The sequence below is a fragment of the Megalops cyprinoides genome, chromosome 12 (genome assembly GCF_013368585.1).
Source record: "Megalops cyprinoides isolate fMegCyp1 chromosome 12, fMegCyp1.pri, whole genome shotgun sequence".
In the NCBI taxonomy this organism is placed as follows: domain Eukaryota; kingdom Metazoa; phylum Chordata; class Actinopteri; order Elopiformes; family Megalopidae; genus Megalops; species Megalops cyprinoides.
In genome coordinates this window covers 36,173,286-36,193,587 of record NC_050594.1, presented here as the reverse complement: position 1 = coordinate 36,193,587, position 20,302 = coordinate 36,173,286, and the positions used below count along the sequence as shown (strand labels likewise).

The following is a 20,302-nucleotide window of genomic DNA, read 5'->3' as shown; positions in this document are numbered from 1 at the left end:
ATCATGTCAGTTCAGTGGTGCTGAGAATCCAAACCCCTGAAAAACTTTTTCAATGAAAACACTATATACAAGATTACTAGCCACACACAGTATATTATACAGTTCTGACAATATTTACAATGAAAATATTAAATGCTGACACACAAAATAATACAATTTAAGCAATTGGTGAGAGGCAACTACCTGGATGGCCTCCCCCTCCCTCAGACTGCCAGGCTGCAGAGTCGGTGAACGTCATAGGTTTGGAGACACATGGCACACAGAATTACAGGGCTGGGGTAATGGGCTGCCCTGTGTTATGTCTCTGGATCGGAATGACGCGGTGGCGAGCTGGCAGAAAGTGAGCCAGCACACTCATTAGTCAAGATCTGCCGGCGCAGCGCACGACAAACTAACATCTGACACACTGTGGAGGAGTGCAGAAACACACGCACGTGTGTGTAATAAAACCAAAACACAAACCCAAAGACAGCTGTAACGGCATTACCATGACAGCTCACAGTACAATGTAATTACAGGGCCTAATTTTCTCAGGGCCTAATTACTACCTTTTACTTCAGCCATGGGATCTTCCAGATTTGCTTGAAGCACCAGACTAAAAATACAGATTATTTACAAATGATAAATTATATATGGCATTAGAATTAGAGTTTTACCAGAAATGAGTCAGAAAAGATAAAACATTAAAATACATTTGGAAATGTTTTAATAATTTTTCTGAAGGCAATTCAACACAGAAAGTTATGACTGAATTGCAAGATCTATACAAAGCTAAAAAAGATTCACTATCCCCTAGTAGTTCAGAAAGGGGCTAGTGTAAAAACACCCCGTATCGTCGAACTTTATTGGTAAAAACTCATACAAACAAACAAAAGATTTGAAGTGTAAATCCATTCTCTGTTGACAGTTGTAGCTGGAAGCTCCTAACTGCAGTGGTGAGTATTTCATACTGCTGCTCCTGTGTGGCCTGGCTCCTGTGTAGGTGGGCCCTCAGGCGGCCACTAAAACACATCACTCTCGGAGGAGTCCATCCCTGCTGCACTGACACTGGCTGACGGCAGAGTCACTAACATCGTCCTGGGGCCACCTGGAGCTGTGGAGGTCGAGGTGGAAGGCACACCTGTGGGGATAGCGCAGGTAAGTCACAGCACACATGCCATTTGGCCACGGCTGAGCCAGAGTGTGTGCCCGGGAGAGGAGCGCTGGAGCCTTTGATCCTGAGATGAAGCAGTACTGCACAGCCCCTGCAGAGAGGTGACTCACACTCTGGAAGGAGCCAGCCAGACGCCATACTTTCATATTCTCATTTCATTTCAGCTATGCATTTCTCTATTTATTTACACAGCTGGGGAAAAATACCATTGTTCTTGTTTTTAGAAAAACAAAACACCTATAATTTGGCCTAAAACAGTTGGGTTTCAGAGCAGTCCTGTCCATTGCAGAGAAAGAGAAGGAAGAACAGAGGGGGGAGATGGGAGTACATGTGTGGGTAAGAGAAAAATGCAGATGGAGAGTGTACGATGAAGGTTAGCAAAGCAGCAGACTGTTGATGGTAAGGAGATAGATCCACTGGGAATATGTTTATATTGCTAACATTTAAGTTTTTCTCATTTGAATATGCCTGAAATGCCTCCAGACAAAGCCTTAGGATGTGACTGATGATGTTTTGTAAATAAATTGATTCTTCAAGCAATTCCAACAATAGCTGAACATGGATTTTGACTGAAAGGGGAAAACATAGTAAGAACATTAAAACTCCATGTAGTAATTATTTTTCATATCTATACACAGAGAAATGGGTTTCCCTGTTGAATCCAGGGGTGGAGGTGAGGGGCTTGGAGACCTTTTACCCAGGAGTGATATAAAAATGCAAAACTACTTATTGTTGTGGGTTTTGGGGTGCAAAACACCTCAAGGATTCATGGCCTGGATCAAAAGTGTGTTTGACAGAATAACCTTTGCTGGGTGCTTGTGTCTGTGGAGCAGACAGGTATAGCTCTATGCATTTCTACCAGTCTCCCTACAGGTTGGCCCCTGGGTACTCAGCACAACACAGGCCACGCTAGGGGATGAGAGAGCGGGTCGAAATACTCAAATCGCCTGGAACATGCTACATGCTCTCCTTGCAGAAAGTAAACAAGAGACTTTGAAGCTGAAAATATAAGTAAACAACCCTTCAGCAACACTGAACACAGGCCCAAATCAGGCAGAGTGGTGTGAAGCTATAAACTGCCTCCACAGTAAAAAAAAAATAAATAAAAGCTTAGAGGAGACCACTCTTATTTCCAAATGAAAAAACAGGCAGGGTTTGATAATACTTTCCAGCATAACTGCCTTAGAGCAGCCCCTTCCCAACAGCTGCCCGCCTCTCCGGCTTGCTCACCCCTTGTTTGGCTGGTTTGCCTGGGACCGATGTGGCCCCCAAAGGCCTGCCAAGCATTTGAAGTGCGACTGCAAAGGCAGTTAATTCTCTCTCTCTTTCGATGTTGGCCTTCACAAGCTTTCACAGCTGCCTGAGAGATCCAAATTGTATTGCCAAAACAATCAGACATAAGAATGCAGCCAGTCACACCGCAGTGCACACCCTCACTTTCTTCCAAAAGAGAGAGAAGCACAAGGGATTGTGGATCTGGAAACTCAGAAAAAAAGGAAGATTCTGACCTTAACCCATGACTGTAACTGTCTCCTCAGTTTTGCAGTTCATATTCTTCAGCCTCACAAATAGAAGAGCTTGAAGTTTGAGTAGATAGTCTCTTCTCATCCACAAAATCAGTGTGAATCAGTTAATGAGTACTAAGAATCTCTCAGAATAAGTAATGAATAAGTATTGATGTCAAAACCAGGTATGTCTCCTTACATATGTTGCCCGTAACACCAGAAAAACTAAACAAAACCAAAAAAATGGATTACAGCTTATGCTTTCAATTGTCTTGGTCCTTCATCTTGTGGTCCTCATTGTAAAAGCTACTTTTTTTGCAGCTCATTCTGTGGAGGGCGGTGTGTGAAATCAATCCCTTCAACACGTTAAAAAAACACTCTAAAAACATCACCATGATGCCTCTACGCTTTATTTTACAGGACCTTTTTCCCCTTGTTTTGAGGACTGAGCTTGCTTTACCATCACTCCTTTCACATACCTATATCCTTTGGCAGTTCACATCATGGATCAGGGTTTTTCAAAGTAATGTCATCCTATGTGCTAATTTGAAGGGCACTTATCTGATCCTCTCCTGAAATAAACTACACCAGCTGCCCCAGGTGCTCTCCTCCTGTCTCCCTTCCATGTCTTCTCTCTTCAGTGAGAATCACAAGTGACCACTCTCACCCAGCTTTCTCTTTCTCTCAGAGTCAAACACTTTTGCAAAGGCACATCTCGAGGTCATCCAGTTCTGAAATTCAAGGTAAACTATTTATTGCCATATGTTCTTTTTGATAGAGATATAAACTCTCTCAGTCAACTCTACTTATGCTATGGACAAGGCTTTTACTACTTTATATACTGCTATTATGATGCACTGTGTGGATGTGTGACTACGTATGCTATTGTGTAATTCTGTTTTTTTGTATATATATATAAACAACAAAAATCAGAATATATATATATATTAGGGGGTGGCCAACCCTCTCCTGGAGAGCCACATGTCCTGCATGTTTTAGATCTCTCCATGCTCCAACACAGCTGATTCAAATGATCAACTTGTTATGAACTCCTGAAGCTGCTGAATAACAAACTGATCATTTGAATCAGCTGTGTTGGAGCAGGGAGAGATCTAAAACATGCAGGACATGTGGCTCTCCAGGAGAGGGTTGGCCACCCCTGATAGATATATATATAAAATGGTTAATGTGGCAACTTGACTTGACTTGGAAATAGTTTCTTTCTGGTAATGCTAGGTGTGTGGCTATGCAGCCTCACTGACTGACTGCACTAGCACTGGTCAGCACACCAACAACAAACAACACAGAAATCCCCCCAGAATCTGCCTGTTTAGACCTCAGCAGGGGAAAAACCATGTTAGAGCACTGAGCACTGATCCTAACAGAGGACGGTGAAGGGTGGTGTTGGAGTGCACCAAGGTTGGACAACTGACCTGGGGAAAAGTGGAGAAAGATGAAAGTTTCATGATTTGGATCATTGTTTGCTTTTTATTATGAGGCATACGCAGAAGTTGCCACAGAATTCAGGACAATGGATCCCATTAAAGGCCATTGTCAGGCCATTGTTTCTAGGAGCGGGGCACACTAAAAGCTCTATCTTTTATTGATACTCCCACTGTTTATTGCCTTTCAAATGCCCAAGTTAGCTTTCTGTGGCTGTGGGTGTTTCTAAACTTACTCCTTTTTCCTTTGCATATTAATAGAAATATATGAGAGGGCATCCTTTCTGCACAGAGCAAGCAACAAAGAGAGCTATCTGCGTCACTGACAGAGTCATAAGGTCTCCCTTACAGCTAGCACATGCTGCCTGCATCCTCCAAACATGCTCTTACCAGTCTTTGTGTCTGCTGATAGGGAAAAAGGCATCAAACAGGAAATGCTTTTAAATGGCAAGCAATGAATTTTTGTGCGTATACCCCACAGCCACTTAGTAATCTTGGAGGTTTCAAGCCTCTGAAATTTGAAGCACTAAGTGCTTTCTCAGGGAGCTAAATTGAAAAAGAGATGTAGGAAACAGCCATTGCAAGACATTATTACAGGATATTACCCAGGGAAGCCCACACTGGATAGTTATTGTGCTGTCCTACATACTGGAACATTGGTGCTGCTATATGCATTGGAACACTAGCCAGTTGAAAGTAAGCAGGTCGTATTAGGAAGAGAGAGAGAGAGACTAATAACATAACAGAATTCTTCTGCCATCTACACTATATAAAAATGTAGTTAAAAAGTCAGGTGAAAACATGTAAGAACCACACATGCTCTTCAGATACCCGACTCTTTCTACATATCGAATTTAGTAACTGTATAGATGGTAAATCTCCAATCTGAAGATGCTGATTGATAAAAATAAAACACTTTAGATCAGAAAACACAAAATGATTGAAAATCAGAACTTGACTTGTTTTTTCTAACAACACAATATGACTATGCTATAACCAAAATCAACTACCTTTTCCTTGATGCAGCCTGATCGTTAAAAGGAAATGTAATGAGAAACGGTGTTGAATGATTTACTATTGCTGGATCAAGGCTGTGATTCAGCCTACACCCTATCAAACACATGACTGAAGGTGTCATGGCTCATCCAACTTCAGCTTATATCATATACATCATCCCAGTACGCAGCTGGACACAGTGCTGAAGCCATTCAGGGTGAGTGTCTATGACAGAGCGCACTAGCCTGGTTGCTTGCAGCACTAAAAAGCAACACTTCAGAGTCGCAATTTAACGCAGCTAAAAGCAGTTGATTCCAGCAGGAATTCACCTTTGAACCTAGTGCATTTCTGTGTCACAGTGATAATCCTAACAAGAAACAATCCTGGGCTGAAAACGACACAACAATGAGATAGTCCTGGGACTGGAGGATATTAGGGAGGGCTCTCTGTTCTACTGCACATGCATGCACACGTGCACGCACACACACACACACACACACACACACACACACACACACACACACACACACAAACACACACACACACACACAATCCACATGGGTTTCACTGCTCTTGTACTGTTGCAGGACACCTGCAAACACTTTAAGCCCTTCCCCTCCCTCCTCTCCCTTTTCTCAAAGCCTTCAAAAGAAGGCATGCACCCCACCCAGGAGCACTCTCTCCTCAGGCTTCTGAGGGCCCTGGGATGCTGAGGTAAGGGCTGGTTGGCACAGCCCTTCTGGAAGCACCGTTGAACCACAGCTCTAGTTCTCTTTCTCCTTTGATGTTTTTCTTTTCTGCAGCTCTTGGAAAGCCGTAGCAAAGGAGAGCTGGATCATATATGTACATCAGTGAAAAGGGGAATAGTGTTATTTACATCTGTCTGTCCACTCTGTCTGTGAGCCTCTGGACTTGGTTAATGAGGACTCCGAGGACTGAAGCAGTGCACTAGTGTGACAGAATATTTACATTTACCTGGGTCCTCATCCTGGAAGAAACCATTTGTAGTGATAGAGAGATGGCCTCCATTGAAGTGGGAACCTACAAAACAGACATCAAAACAATCAATTAGGAAAATGCCATTAGGAAAAACTCCCCTAAATGAAAATACTGCATATATCAAATGCCACATTTTATACATTTTATTTTTAATTCACTATACATTTAATATTGAATTAAGTCCATGACTCTCAGAGAGGGGCCATGTCTGGGTGGTGCTGTGAAGGGGTGAGAGCCAGAGCCCCCAGATCACTAACCTGAGTGACCTCCTTTAAAGGACAAGGACAAGAAGCCAGTGAGATATTTCACTCTCTAGAATAACCTGCAGTCCACTGAACATGGTGAATAAAGTACCATGAGCTGGCGGGACTGGATGCTCTAATATAAGAGAGTTTAGATCAGGTCTAGGTCTTGCGGCAGCAGCAGACTTTATGGCAGTGGAGCTGGAATGAGATCCGGAGCTCATCTGGACCCAGTGAGCAGCAGAGACGCCTGTTCAGCTGGGCTGGCCCACTATGAACCATCAGACACTGTAACATCCATTTGGTTGTTAAAAAAGCAATAAAATGTTTAAAAAATATTGTAAAATCAACATCATTGGTTAGCTTCAGAGTACAGTGCCTCAAGCACTCTGGAACATTGTTGGTTTGAATCCCAGGTGGAACACTGGTGCTTTTAATCTCAGGCAGGTTAATTTCCCTTTGATGCCAGAACAAGTGCTTTCAGAACTCTGCAGCAAGGGTCTGGACTCAGCATCACCCCATCACATCACTCCTGTACCTTACAGACTTCATCGGCCAATACTTCACTGCAGGGTAGGGGACATGACCTTGCCCACATGTGGGACTTTCTCCACACTCACTGTGCTACTCTGCTCCTTTACAGCAGTGATTATCTTTTCTATAGGACTTCATGTGGAATCTATTATTAAGGCTATAAGATGCTGTCTGTAGCCACCAGGAGTCTGATTCCTTTACACATGGAAACTTCAGTGTACTAGAATTTCACAATGGCAAGTGTTTGCCTTAAAAATGTTTTTCCCATTATTATTTAAAAGAATCAGAACAGACTTTATTGTCATTGCACGGTGGGGGTGCAACGAAATTGTGGGTGGTCTGCAACAGCAGCGCACTGAGGAACATTTATGTAAACAACAGATACTACACTTGATCTTAGCCAAAAGGCCGAGAAGCGATGAAAGAAGATAAAAGAAGCAATAAAACAATAAAAGAAGCAATAAAACATAAAACAACTACATATTGTCTTAATGTTTGTTTTACTTTTTCCACATTCAGTCACTTGTTTTAATCTGCTGATGCTCCTTCAGTACTGAGATGAAGGCTTAGGGCTAGGTAAGGAATCTCCCTCTCACATCCACAAACAGGAAGAAGGATGTTTGCACATACATCCTGGCAATTTGCCCCCTGTCTCTGCAGAGCCTTTAGAGCATTACTCACAGTACATCCCCACACCAGCACTTTCTTGACTCCATCCAACAGGACTCCCATCTGATCCCTCTTAGCTTCACCCAATTGGAACATCCCAAAAGTGTGCACTGTCCCCCTCCCAGCACAGCCCATCAGAGGAGAGGGTGTAGGGAGTTATGGGGAAGAGTCCACAGCCCAGACGCCCACCCGGCCACACTGCAACTCTCCCTCAGAGTGACAACGCATTTGCCAATGAAATGCATGCTCCATTTTTCACAGTGATGGCAAACAATTGTGTATTTACGTACTGCGTTAGTGCACTGTGAGCTCCACAGAAAACTGCACCTGTTTGGATTCACTATGGCCCAAGGCCTGCTTAGAGGGGGATCAAAGTGATATATCCATATTTAATGTGACCTACACTTTTTCCAAGCCAAGACTTTAAATGCAGGCATTATAAAGACAAAAGGAAGCTCCACCCTGCTCTGTGTTTCAGATTAAGAGCAGTCATCATGAGGTCTGCTTTGAGGAGGTCATCCCTGGGGAACAACACAACTTCCTTTCCCTGAAGACAGATTAAGCCATTCAAAGACATCAATGGCTTGCTTATCTAATACTTTTCTCTTCGCTTGTTTACACTGTCCAACAGGGAAACTGTTTATGCTGTGGACTAAAGCACTGTGCTGCTGACATGCCCCACCTCCCTCACCCCACCCACCTATCCGCGAAAAGTAAGGGGAGCACTTATTTAAAGTTAGGGGCTGTGGACTCTGCTTCCACAAACCTACACACACGTCTACACACCACATACACACTCCTATACACCTACAAACAGAGAGACACATAGAAACACACAGACACATAAACCTACACGGACACCTACACACCCCGCACACAGACATACAGGGATTTGTAAGAGTGAATGAGGCATGGGGTTTAGGGTTTAGGGTTTATGGCTTTAGTTTGGGGAGCAGAGGGGAGGACAGAAAGCTTTCAGCCATGTGCCACAGCGTGTACTAAAAGGGAGGCAGCTGTGTGGGTACAAGAGTATAGCAGCAGGGGATGAGCGGCCTTGCAATAGACTGTGAAGGCCACTCAGTGGCCTTTTCATCTGGGGTCTTACTGAGGGAGATAAAAGCACAGCTGACAGCTCTCTATCCGGGCCCAGGAGAAAGATGTATGCTTAATCAAAGCTGCATCGGCACTATAGGGGATTCGGCAGCTTAACCCTGGCCTCTATGAGGAGGTCAAGGACTGGGGTGAGGGGTGAGGAGGTGGTCTCTGTGTGGGGCCAGCTGTCCCCCCACAGGACAGCAACAGCAAAAACACTCTTAAACCCACTCCACTTGAAACAACCTCATGAGTAAACATATCATCCAACATATGAGAAAAGACACTGCTGAGTCAGAAACTCATATACTACAATTCATACAATCTTCCCAGCTGATCTTAAAGTATGTTTTTACCCAGATTAGCAAATTTAAATCCACTTTAAGTCTCTTATTTAATGTTGTTTCAAAAGACATGCACAGTTTGACAAAGCACAAACAAACCAGAAACCGCAGGACAAAACAAAAACAAGACAGATACACTGGCACTGAATTGGTTTCATGCAGATAAATATTCTCTTGACATTCAGTTTCTCCAAAATAAGCCTATTATGTTAATCAATAAAATGCCTGTCATCCTAATGTAATTAAGAACCTGTTGCCATGTTCTGTATAGACTGTTGATTGAAATCTCCATTCTGTGGAATGAGTGAAAGCCGCAACTAGGTTCAGCCATTTTTGATCTCTTTTAGTTGCCAGGTATAAAATAATGTTGTGAAGCATTAATGTATCTTAAGTATACATTTCCATATTTATAAATATCTAAAACTAAAGCTCTCAATTCCAAAAACGAACAAAAGAAACAAAAACTTATAGTAAGTTAAGAACAAAGTATATTGTGAAAAGACTGAAAAGAGATCTTGAGCATTGACATGATTGTAATGAGAAAGAACAGGCTATTTGAAGATGTGTGAATTGAAACATACAGTTTGTGAAGGCCTTATCCATATCTTATCCAGAGTGACTTAGTACCTTCTCCAGTACGGAATCAAACCACAAGCCTTTTGGTTAGGAGCCCTCCTCCTTACCATTATCCATAGGACAAACATTGTATGTGGAAATTCTGTTGTTGTTAGCACAGATGACTCCCTATACCCACATACTTCGTTTTACTGCACAGTAAACAGCTGGTACTGTTTTACAATATGCATCACTTTCTATGGCAACATGCCTTTGTCGAAATGAGCATTGTGTAAACACATAATATGCTTAAGCAATAAAGGTCCCACCCTTACATTTACAATGTACCTTACATGAGATATATGCAGAAAGTTACTCGTTAGAGCTGTCAGCATTCACTGGACACACAAGTCTGCATGCTTATACTGTGCTAATCTCCATCCATACCAAGGACAGACTTAAGAATACAGATACACCTATTGTTAAATGGCTCAGTGTGAAAGATAAAGGACTGTGATATAGTATACATCTTCACAACCTTCTTGCTATATTTTATCCCAGTGAATTCACCGACAACTGGTACCTGCATACTCCTCTTATATGTGTTATGCCAGGCCAGCCCTCAGCCTGTCTGTTAGTGTACTTAGTTTTATGGAAGTGTAGTACATTTTACCATTGTTACTGGTATGTCACATGACGTACATGATGTCAGGTGAAGGGCGCACGTGAGTAGGGGTTGGCTCACATGTTGTTTTGGGTAGGACGGTGGAGCTGGTCCGACGGTCTATTGCAGACTGGCCGGCCCCCACCGTTTTATTTTTTATTCTTTTGCGCACCGTATTCCAGAACTCATCTTTTCTCCGCTCCACATTCATTTCTTCCTACTCCCAAACCTCACTTTCAAAAATTGTTGTGCACCACTATCTCTTTGACTATCTTTTCCTCAGACCTGTAAAAAAACACTAGCTAGCCAGTTAAGACGGGCAACTCTTCACCGTTGCGTCGTCTGTCCAGCTGGACCAAAACACTCAAGAGACCACTGTCGGAGCGTGAGCGGCTGGGTTGTTTTGCTCTTATGTGCAGCGTATTTATCCTGCTAACTGTCCTGTGACTGCCTGTAGTCACCATTGGCAGGAGTCTGGCCGTAACACCATGGCAAGAGGGAATTAGCACATAAAAACCAATAACAAAACCAAAAATACCTGAGATATTTATTGCACTCATAGATACATAAACCCTACAAGAAACCGGTACCACTTTAGCATGCTCAACAAACTATAATCTGATACCTCATTTCACATTGTAATTTTAGTACAATGTTTATATGGTCCAAAGTTCTTATTCTGGAATAGAACTGAAGAAGGGAGTGCTGACTGTATGTGACTTCCAACTGATGACAGTTCAAAAATGCACATGAGCCCCCCCGATCTCTCCAACTTAACAGCCGTCCCGCATCCTGAACATGGCCCCTTAATCTATTACAGCTCGATAATCGAAAAAGATTCAGTGATTAGAGACCAGCTCCAGGGTCAGAGCTGCACATGGCACGTTCCTGTCCACTGTTAATTTATTCTAATTGACTTTGTACAACATGACAAGTCTGCCTGGCACCTTTGTTCTTCTCCATCTTAAGCAGATAACATGCTTACAGGGGTTCTTTTGATCAATGTTAACATTTGATGGAATGTTTTTAAACAATTATAAACTGAGGGAAACTGCTAGGAAAGGTAATTTTGTGTTTACTCTGTGCAGGCTTCCAGCTGTTCAGTGAGTGAGTGACAGGATTCTGTTCTTGGGTCTTGGACCAATCAGACGAGCAGCTGCGACCAGTGAAAGTGCACACACATTTGAACGTGCCCACCAGCAGACTGCACTATCTGCAGCATCCCATTCATCTCTCATAATCTCTCAAATTCCTATTCTGTTGCATATTACTCACTTTTAAAAAATGCACCACTCGAAACTGCAGCTGGGAAGTTTCCAGCAAATCACAAAAAATCTGACAAAAAAAGAGAGAAAAAAGAGTCGCTCATCTTTGTACATCTTTGGGGAGCAAACACACATACAGAGATGAGGCAGTCTCAGCAAAGAAACTCTGGCTAGAAACAAGGTGTGTGCACGATGATAAGCCTGTTTATGAACAGCATTCCCATTGAGAGAGATGGTGATGCCTGATATTTACACAAAACCTAGATGGCCTACCTGTGCAGCTTTCCACTGTGATCCAAACATGGCCACCCAGATTCAGCCATTTACTTGATTGACTGATGACTGAGAGTGGAGAGGGAGGCAGATTACGGTTTTACGGTTCTCACACCAAAGTTTGCCAACAGCAATTTGCTAAAGATCAACATTTATATTTCCATTCCATTTATTTTTCTCCATGAGTGCTGAGTAGATTTCTACTGAAGCAGGAAAAAATGAGACCAGCACAGATATCTGATCTGAATGAAGCAGTCATGCAATAGAGGTGGGGTCAGTGTGATGCCCCAAAGATGTGCTGAAATCTGAAACTGGTGATGTGACAGATGGAAGTTGACCTGGGGGCATGTTTACTGAGCTCTCAAGGTATTACAGTAACCAGACGCCTCAGGGTGGATCTCTCACACAGTGGGTCACAGAGGGCTCACCATCACCCTCACCATCTGCAAATGGAGAGGACATCTGCCTCCCCCTCCATCCAGCCCCCAGCAAAGAAACTGCCATAACCTTATTTACAGACACAAGTAATGAATCTTAATGAATACAGTATTAGGCATTTATTAATCTGAGTCAGATACAGAGGTAGGGAATAATGAAAATTATGGTTGAAATTTATAATCCATCCTCTCGTGAAGAGTGTGAAAAGTGATCCATGCCAGACTGGGAACTACCCAAGCAAGAGAGAGTTCAGCCATCCACGCACTGATGGCGCAACAAGGAAGTCAGCCCCTTGTGTGAGCACACACCTTTTACCGAGGCATGTTACTGACAACACACTTGCCAATGGTGTATGCTGAGATCTATTCAGATACTAAAAACATTGTGGATCTTAGAGAAATGCAGCTTCAACCTCTTAGACTTCTCTTGCTTATGAGTAAGGGACACTGTGTTAAACCCCAGCATCTTGGTGTGGGGTGGCAAGGTGAATGGTGGAATTCTATCTAGGGCACTTGATCACCTCACCTGTATGTGTGATCAATTCAGCTGGAAGGGTGCAGAGGCACAAGAGAGCAATGTTCCTAAGCACTCACCAGCAGAGAGGGTCTCTTTGAGGATTCACCATCAATCCCAAACTGCTTTTATTCAAACTGACTCCACCTAACCAGCATTATCATTACAATTCAGTCAATCAAGAATCCATGATCTGGCTCACAGTCATTTGTTGATTAAAACCACCCATTTGTGATAATGTCCTGAAATGCAAATTAAGGTTTTTTAAATTCTAGAGGGGAAAGTCAGTCAGTAGGGGAAGCTAGATTGTGGGAGCCAAAGCACTTTAGACATGAGTGTGGTAAACAGTCAAGAGTGTATTAGTTACTGTTAATATATAATATTCATATAGACGACACAGGTAAAGCTGTATTGTTAATGTACAATTAATAGGCTTAGGATGCCTTTCTTTATGTGTAGATTTATGCTTGTAACATTTTTTGAACACCGTAATATTAACATGTGCTAGCTTTGCATTTATTTTTTTGAATTGAGTCTGGCTTTAAGGAGGGAGTTGGGGGTTTTTCGGCTGCGGAGCAACACAGTTTTCTTACCGTAGTCGCATGTCGTTTTAGGAACAACTGAGCTTTAGATCTTCTCTTGTTAGAGAAGTTTTGTTTCTACATATTCTATTATGTTTATAGTTTGAAATAAACATCTTTATTTTATCTTTTACACAGAGTCCTGTGGAAGTTTTTCCTACAACGAGCGCATGCACACAAGTTAAGGAGTTGCTTCAACTACCTCAGAGACAACCATCAGCCCCCACATTAGATGAAGGGGAGACTGAGTCTGTTACTGATGGCCATTTCTCCCCACAGGCAGAGAAAGACTGTGGAATGCACATAGACGCACATCCGTTTCCATGGGAACTTGTTCTGTTACTGCAAAGCACTGTGTGCCCACAGCCTGGCACATGGGTGTGACCAATGTAGGTTCCTTCTGCTCCACCAGCCTCAAAAATGGCTAAAATTAAACTTCAACAAATGATACATAGATGGTCCATCATTGTAGTGATTAATTTTCTCCTCTAGCTCTTCAACAGCTCTTGTCCTGTTTACTATCTGGAATATTGGCAGACTTCATGGAGACCGAGGAGGGAGTATGGAAGGAGATGATGCTTTTCAGGTTCAGGTTCAGGTTACTTTATTTGTACCCAGAGGTAGATTTGGTTGGCAGTAAAATGTCCTAATTCATGTACACACATGTAGTAACAGACAGACACTTGTCATACATCATTCATCTTCACACATGCTCTACAGGCAACAAAGACCATAACACATAAAACATAAAACATAACATAAAAGTTCTCAGGGGTCCATTCTTTCCTAAGACATTTAAAAGTGTGCTAAAAGACAATAAAACAGTCAATAAAAGAGTTCAATCAATTAAAATAAATAAATAAAACTGAAAAAAATTTAACAATTATACTATGAACAATTATACTATGACTTATTCTTCTGTGTGATGGCTGCTGGAACAAAACTGTTTTTGTATCGTTTTGTTCTACAACTTGGAACTAAAAACCTGCGACCAGAAGGAAGGAGCTGAAACTGTGTGTGTAGGGGCTGGGAGGCATCACTTAAAAATGAGTTTGTTATTCGCTTTAGATACCTGATATATAGGACCTCCAAATTAGCTTGTGACCAATCAGCCTGCTAGACCACTTACCTATTTGATTGAGTGAGTTTTTGTTTTTTAGAAAAAGGTTTCCAAACCATGACACCAGAGAAAAAGATAAAACTGATTCAATAAAAGCATGTTAAAGGTCATCATGGATTTGTCAATATGGAAACAATTCAATTTTCTCAGACAGAATAGGCGCTGGTGCCCCTTCTTACACACTGCTTCACAATTCACTTCAAAGGTCAGTTTAGAGTCAATAATTGTGCCTAGATATTTATAAGATTGCACACATTCAACAGTCTGACCTTTAATGGATGGGATCTCCTGTGCGTGGGCATTTTTCCTAAAATCAATGATCATGTCTTTTGTCTAAGATATATTCAACTGAAAGTAAGATTCCTCACACCACTTGACAAAGTCATCGAGGACTGGACCATGGCCAGTTTCATTGTCATGAAGCTGACTGACAATGACTGAGTCATCGGCGTACTTAATGATGGTCCTCTTCTCCCCCCATGCAAATTGGAGTGTGAATATGATTGATGATTGATGATTTGCTGTTAGGGACAGAAGCTGGCTGAAAGTGTGGTGAGGGGGCACTTGTTGGCTGTGTGGTCTGGCCCTGGGGCAGACTGGGGCTTTGTGTGACCATGGTGATGGATTCAAGATGCTGGCCTGCTTTTCCAAGCTCAGGGGCTGCAGACCTGGGGCAGGAGCCTCCTCCAGTCTGCCTGGAGGGGAGAGAGTGCAGGGTAGGCTGCTGATAGGAACCAGACGAGAAGATAAATGGGGCCTAGCGGCACAAAGGAAAACACCTCACTCTCTAAAACAAAGGGGCAGCTAGGCCCCCCACCCCCCCATCCCAACTTTGGGAGATAAGCAGTGGATGGACTGACAGGGGAGTGAGCCGGGATTCATACAGCAGTCACTGCTTATCAGTGTTTCTTTGTGCTCCCCAAAGCTCCTAAGCTGGAGATAAACAGAAAGACAGAACCTGCTCTCTCTGCCTTCTAGACAGTTCCATTTCAGCACACTTCCCTCACACCACACAATAGTGTGTGCTGAGGGTGACAGTGGGGTCAGCACCAGAGGGTTAATTGGGGGATTTGGTGACAGGTACATGCAGTGGTCCCCTCAGGACAGGAGGGGGCCTCTTCAGAGAAGCACCATTGTCTTCTAAGAGACCATTCAGAGCGTCTTTCTGTAGCAACACTATAATATCTCAATCTAGTACTGAGGAAGGAGAGGTGTCCAAATCACAGCTGTGGTGACCCTCTCTTACTGTGACACCATGTCTCACAGAACACAGCAATATTGATTGAAGCAGGACGACACTCGTCCATAATCACTCTGTATATACAATCCTCTCAGCAGTGTCCCAGCATGCAGAACACTGCAACGAGCTGTATCTGTTTACAATGACACCCTGGCGAAGTCACTGCATTGCCCAGAAGAGTCACACGTCCCAGTAGACTTATAGGTGTACACCAATCATTCATACAGAATTTACAAAGCATCTTTGCATGTTTCTGTTTCTCATGTTCCATTTACATTTATTAATTTGGCACACTTTTATCCAAAGCGACTTACAAGTGAGGTGGAGTACAACACAAGCAAAAAGCCATAAAAGGTGTCAACAATATTAAAAGCACTGTATGACCAAGTTTAGTCTACCGGCTTATTGGTGCATGCAGGTAGGCCAGCCAAGAGAGTATTGCAATAGTCATCTTGAGATGACAAGAGGCTGGACAAGGAGATATGCAGCATACTCAGATAGGTAGGGCCTGATTTTCCAGATGTTGTACAGCACAAATCTGCATGACCTGCCAGTCATCAAACACTACCCCCAGGTTCTTGAGATAAAGAGAAACTATTTGTCGATTTGCCACTGAGGACCTTTGTCAACTTCAAACACATGAAACCCTTGGCAGACACAATAACACAATCTGCTTTGACTGACCCAGCAAACTGGAACGCCTGGAGCTTAAGTCAACAGATCTCCGCACAAATACCTTTCTGCAGCTGTTAGACACATGAGTGCAGCTGGACTGTATATGGTCAGGTTCTCATAATTCGGCCCCACCCCCTCAACCAACCAGACAAGATCAATGCTGTAAAAATAACAGGGACCAGCAGCCCTCAAAAACAGCGCCTGGCTCTACACGGGCTATGCATTGTTTAAGTATGTTTATAGAAATTAGTTCAGTTATTGTTGACCTCAATTATTGTGAGTACCAAACAAGTGCCCTGGGGTACACCTTCAGGTTAAACACACCACTAGAAAGACTTAAAAAATCAAAATTGCCCTGAGCAGCAAGTGCACCAAGCAGAATCAGTATCATCAAATTCAATCTGTACAGTTCACGGAATCTTACTAAAGAAAATAAGTTGCTCTTGAGCCTTTCTCCGCATAATCCAGAGTTTATAATAAGCATATCAATGATTTGTGATCACTGTGTGCAAAATTTGTACCCTTTCTTCATAGACATCCTCTTTACTCTTTTGATGCCCATCCACCAGGCTGATATGAAATAAATAAATCTTGGTGAGGTACAGATTAGGCTGGACCATAATTTGGCACAAAGTAATTAAAGCATCTTTTAGAAATTTAATGTCAAAACATTTGCTTCCTTCTGCACAGCAAATACAGCAGCTGTTAGTGCTGCTGAGGAGTTGAGTTCTGGAGCAGCCCAGCCACAGGACTGCTGCACAGGCACCCCCATACAGAGCTTCTTTCTCTGACCTTTCTCCACAATTAACACAGAGGCAGTCAATGACTCAAAGACCAGATCACATCAACTGCGGCAGCATGATAATCACACAGCAAATGTAGCACTGCTGTAGGTCTGATCCATAATAAAGCCCCATTTTACCATCTGGTTTTGGTCTTTATAGCCCCTTCTTAGCTCCAGTATCTATGACACGTATTATAGTATCTAGACTGCAGACATAGAACATAATTACTGAAAATTAAACAGTTTCTTTCATTTGAAATTAATTTATTTCATATACAGTATTGCAGTAGATTTGAACAAGGAAAAATATGTGTGCAAAATTAATAACTATCCTAGTTACTATTATTCCAAGTTCCATGTCATAATTCCAACACTCAGTGCTCCACTCTCCACAATATTTATTGACAGGCATATTAGCTGTGAACAATTAAGAGCAACCAAACAACACAGCTGCAGGATCACTGTGATCACTGGACAGGAGCCAACTAGCCCTGCCCTGTATTTGTCTGATCAGATCCTGCCTACTGAATGAATTGAATAACCCTGTTTTACGGGTGTAGGCTATTAGAAGACTAGCAGGGTTTAACTATAACACTTTGGCCTCATGCACCATCTGCTCTGAAACCTGCTGCCTGAGCAAGCTGGGGCTGCCGGCAGAGAGGAGAAGAGAAATGCTGCTGAACCATGAAGATGAACCAGCAGCAGAGTAGCGGAGTCTCAGATCAATCCTGCCCAGGGGGATGACTCACTGTGTACAACAGGGAGTAGAGTGATATACACACACGCTGAGAGATGTCAGATATGTCCTTTTTGCCATCCTGAAAAGTGTTAAACAGGACAAAAGCTCCTGAAGAAGGCAAGACTGGCAGGGTTCCCACCCATTTTTACTGACAAGATTTCAAAACTTTTCCATGACTTTTCAATGACCTTTAATGAAATTTCCATGACCTTTCACTACCTACAAGTACACAAAATTGCGTACTTTACTCCACATGTTGGGCCTAATTATTAGATGACAACAACCTATTAAACAACAACCTTTTCCATTCACGTAATGTCAGTTATTTTCATATTCACTTCAAACATTCAAAATACAGACACTGCAATTATATTGCTCTTTATTAAATGAAAGAGCTTTACAAGCACTTTGGTATAACAAAGTGTGGCAATGAAGGTCTGAATCGGTGCGCCAGATATAAGCAACAATAACTATAATATAAATTATGTTTTATTTATTCATTTTAAAATGTTTCATAATTTACAGCAGGCATCTGAGCTTCAATGAAACTTAATAACGTTACTATAATACTAAGTGAACATTTTGTGCCCAACTGCCCACTGACTTTAAATTTTTGTTGCAAATTAACCATCCTGGTGCCCCCAGATTATTGGCATTTAGCAGATGCTCTTATCCAGAGCGACTACAGATTTTTACAATGTGTATAAATACAACATTTAAATCAGTTAAATTCTAGGCTATAAATTGTATTTGTAAACATCAGTAAAATGATCGGTTAGGTAAACAGAACTTCTCCAGCAAAGTGAATTACTGACCCTGTCTAAGATTGCTAGCATTTACTGTCAGTCACATTGTTATCAGACAAATCCTGAGAAGGCTTTGGCCACTGATGTTTTCAATAGAACACGCCCGGCTCGTAGAAATAGAACAATTTGATCACCATGATGTCTGACAACCAAAATTAGATTTCCTATTCATTTACACTACTGAGGACGTGGTGAATGATTTGGAGGGCAAAGCTCAGACTGAAGCTTCACAAAACGAGATTGGATAAAATGTGTTTTCTCTCCTCACTCTCTGTTACCACACTGTTTAAAGGGAGAAGTAAGTGATCGGATTTTGTGACTCCATAAAATATACAATAAGATATACTTTATCTCCTATATCTCCTATGCCCCTGGTATGATAAAATCAAATTTCATGACTTTTCCAAAACTTTCAATGAATTTACTGAATTCTATGACTTCTCCAGGCCTGGAAAATCGGATTTTAAAATTCCATGGCTTTTCCAGGATTTCCATGACCGTGGGAACCCTGGACTGGGCTGAGGACGAGGATGACTGGCACGTGTTGTTTGGCCTTTTGTTTCTGTGGTGATGGTTACCCAGCACCATTACTGCAGCAGCCTGAGGGAGGGGGTGACAAAAACAAGGTACTGTGACTCTGCTGGCCATGAGCCTGACACATGAGAGCTGACATATGAGGGCCTGCAGATGTACCCTTGTATTTTGTTCACCAATGCCATTTAAAGACATTTGTGGCCATCATGCCTCCTTAATTAAATTTGCCTGGAAGCTGCAGAGTGCAGTCAAGCCAAATACAGCACTGGTCTACCATTAGCTTAACATTAGCTTCCCTCTTTCAGCAAAAGCACACAACAGTAGCAGCCAAATGGGCAGACAAAATGTCAATAATAATAACTTAATCCTGAATATGGCTGTGTGCTACATCAAGACAAACTAAACATCAAAAAAGAGTATGACACAACCAGCAGAATGGGGATAGCTTTCAGCACCATGCTGTAGGTATCCATCCTCATGGGTATAAGTCACCCCCAGTATGCCATGTACAGCCTATGTCTACATGAGAAGGGTGGCTGGAGAGAGTGGTCATCATGGTGTTGTACTTCAGAGCAAGGTAACTGAAGCCTGATGATGGAGCTGCTTTGAATGGTGAAGAAACCAAATCAAATTTAAAAAGGCAAAGAATAATAAAGTAAACTGTATTTAATATTTCCACCAGAAGCATATAATCCCAAATAAGCACCATAAGCAGTATTTATGACTGTCTGGACTAGTAAAAATGTCTGAATGAAAGGATGCCAGCACATTCGCTGGTGGTTTAGAAATGTGATGTCGCATTTCCTGCAGTGGAAACTTCGCATGAGACTGAGTGTAATCAAACATAGGAATTCAGACTTATTATTAAGGATTTTATGTACCCTAAATGTATACATAGATATAGGCTGTCAGTCAACTGCTGAATAATGATAAACTTTAGATTTTATCATATCATTTTGTATGAACTGAAAAAGTGCAGCATAATCAATTTTTGTATTTTGAAAAATGGACAAGTCAAAATAAAACTATTTAAGAATCTGAAATTATCAGCTGTGTTTATTTGATTTGTTTTGTTGATATTCTTGATGCTGACAGTCGGTATTATTTGGCATTTCCAATGAGGATACACATGCAGGCAA

The 20,302-nt window shown here is 42.1% G+C and overlaps 1 protein-coding gene and 1 pseudogene across 1 annotated transcript in view; both read right to left on the bottom strand.

The window, feature by feature from the left end:
* Window positions 1-832: 832 nt before the first annotated feature.
* The window catches only part of kiaa0586 (KIAA0586 ortholog), a 192,103-nt gene continuing 172,633 nt past the window's right edge, over window positions 833-20,302 (bottom strand). Inside the window, exons 31-32 of the mRNA XM_036542008.1 lie at window positions 6,072-6,137; window positions 833-1,120 (exon numbers count right to left, since the gene is read on the bottom strand). Coding sequence (XP_036397901.1) covers window positions 1,002-1,120; window positions 6,072-6,137 — 185 coding nt within the window. The 3' untranslated portion in view covers window positions 833-1,001. The remainder of the gene's footprint in view (window positions 1,121-6,071; window positions 6,138-20,302) is intronic.
* Window positions 7,055-7,291, bottom strand: LOC118787545 (annotated as a pseudogene).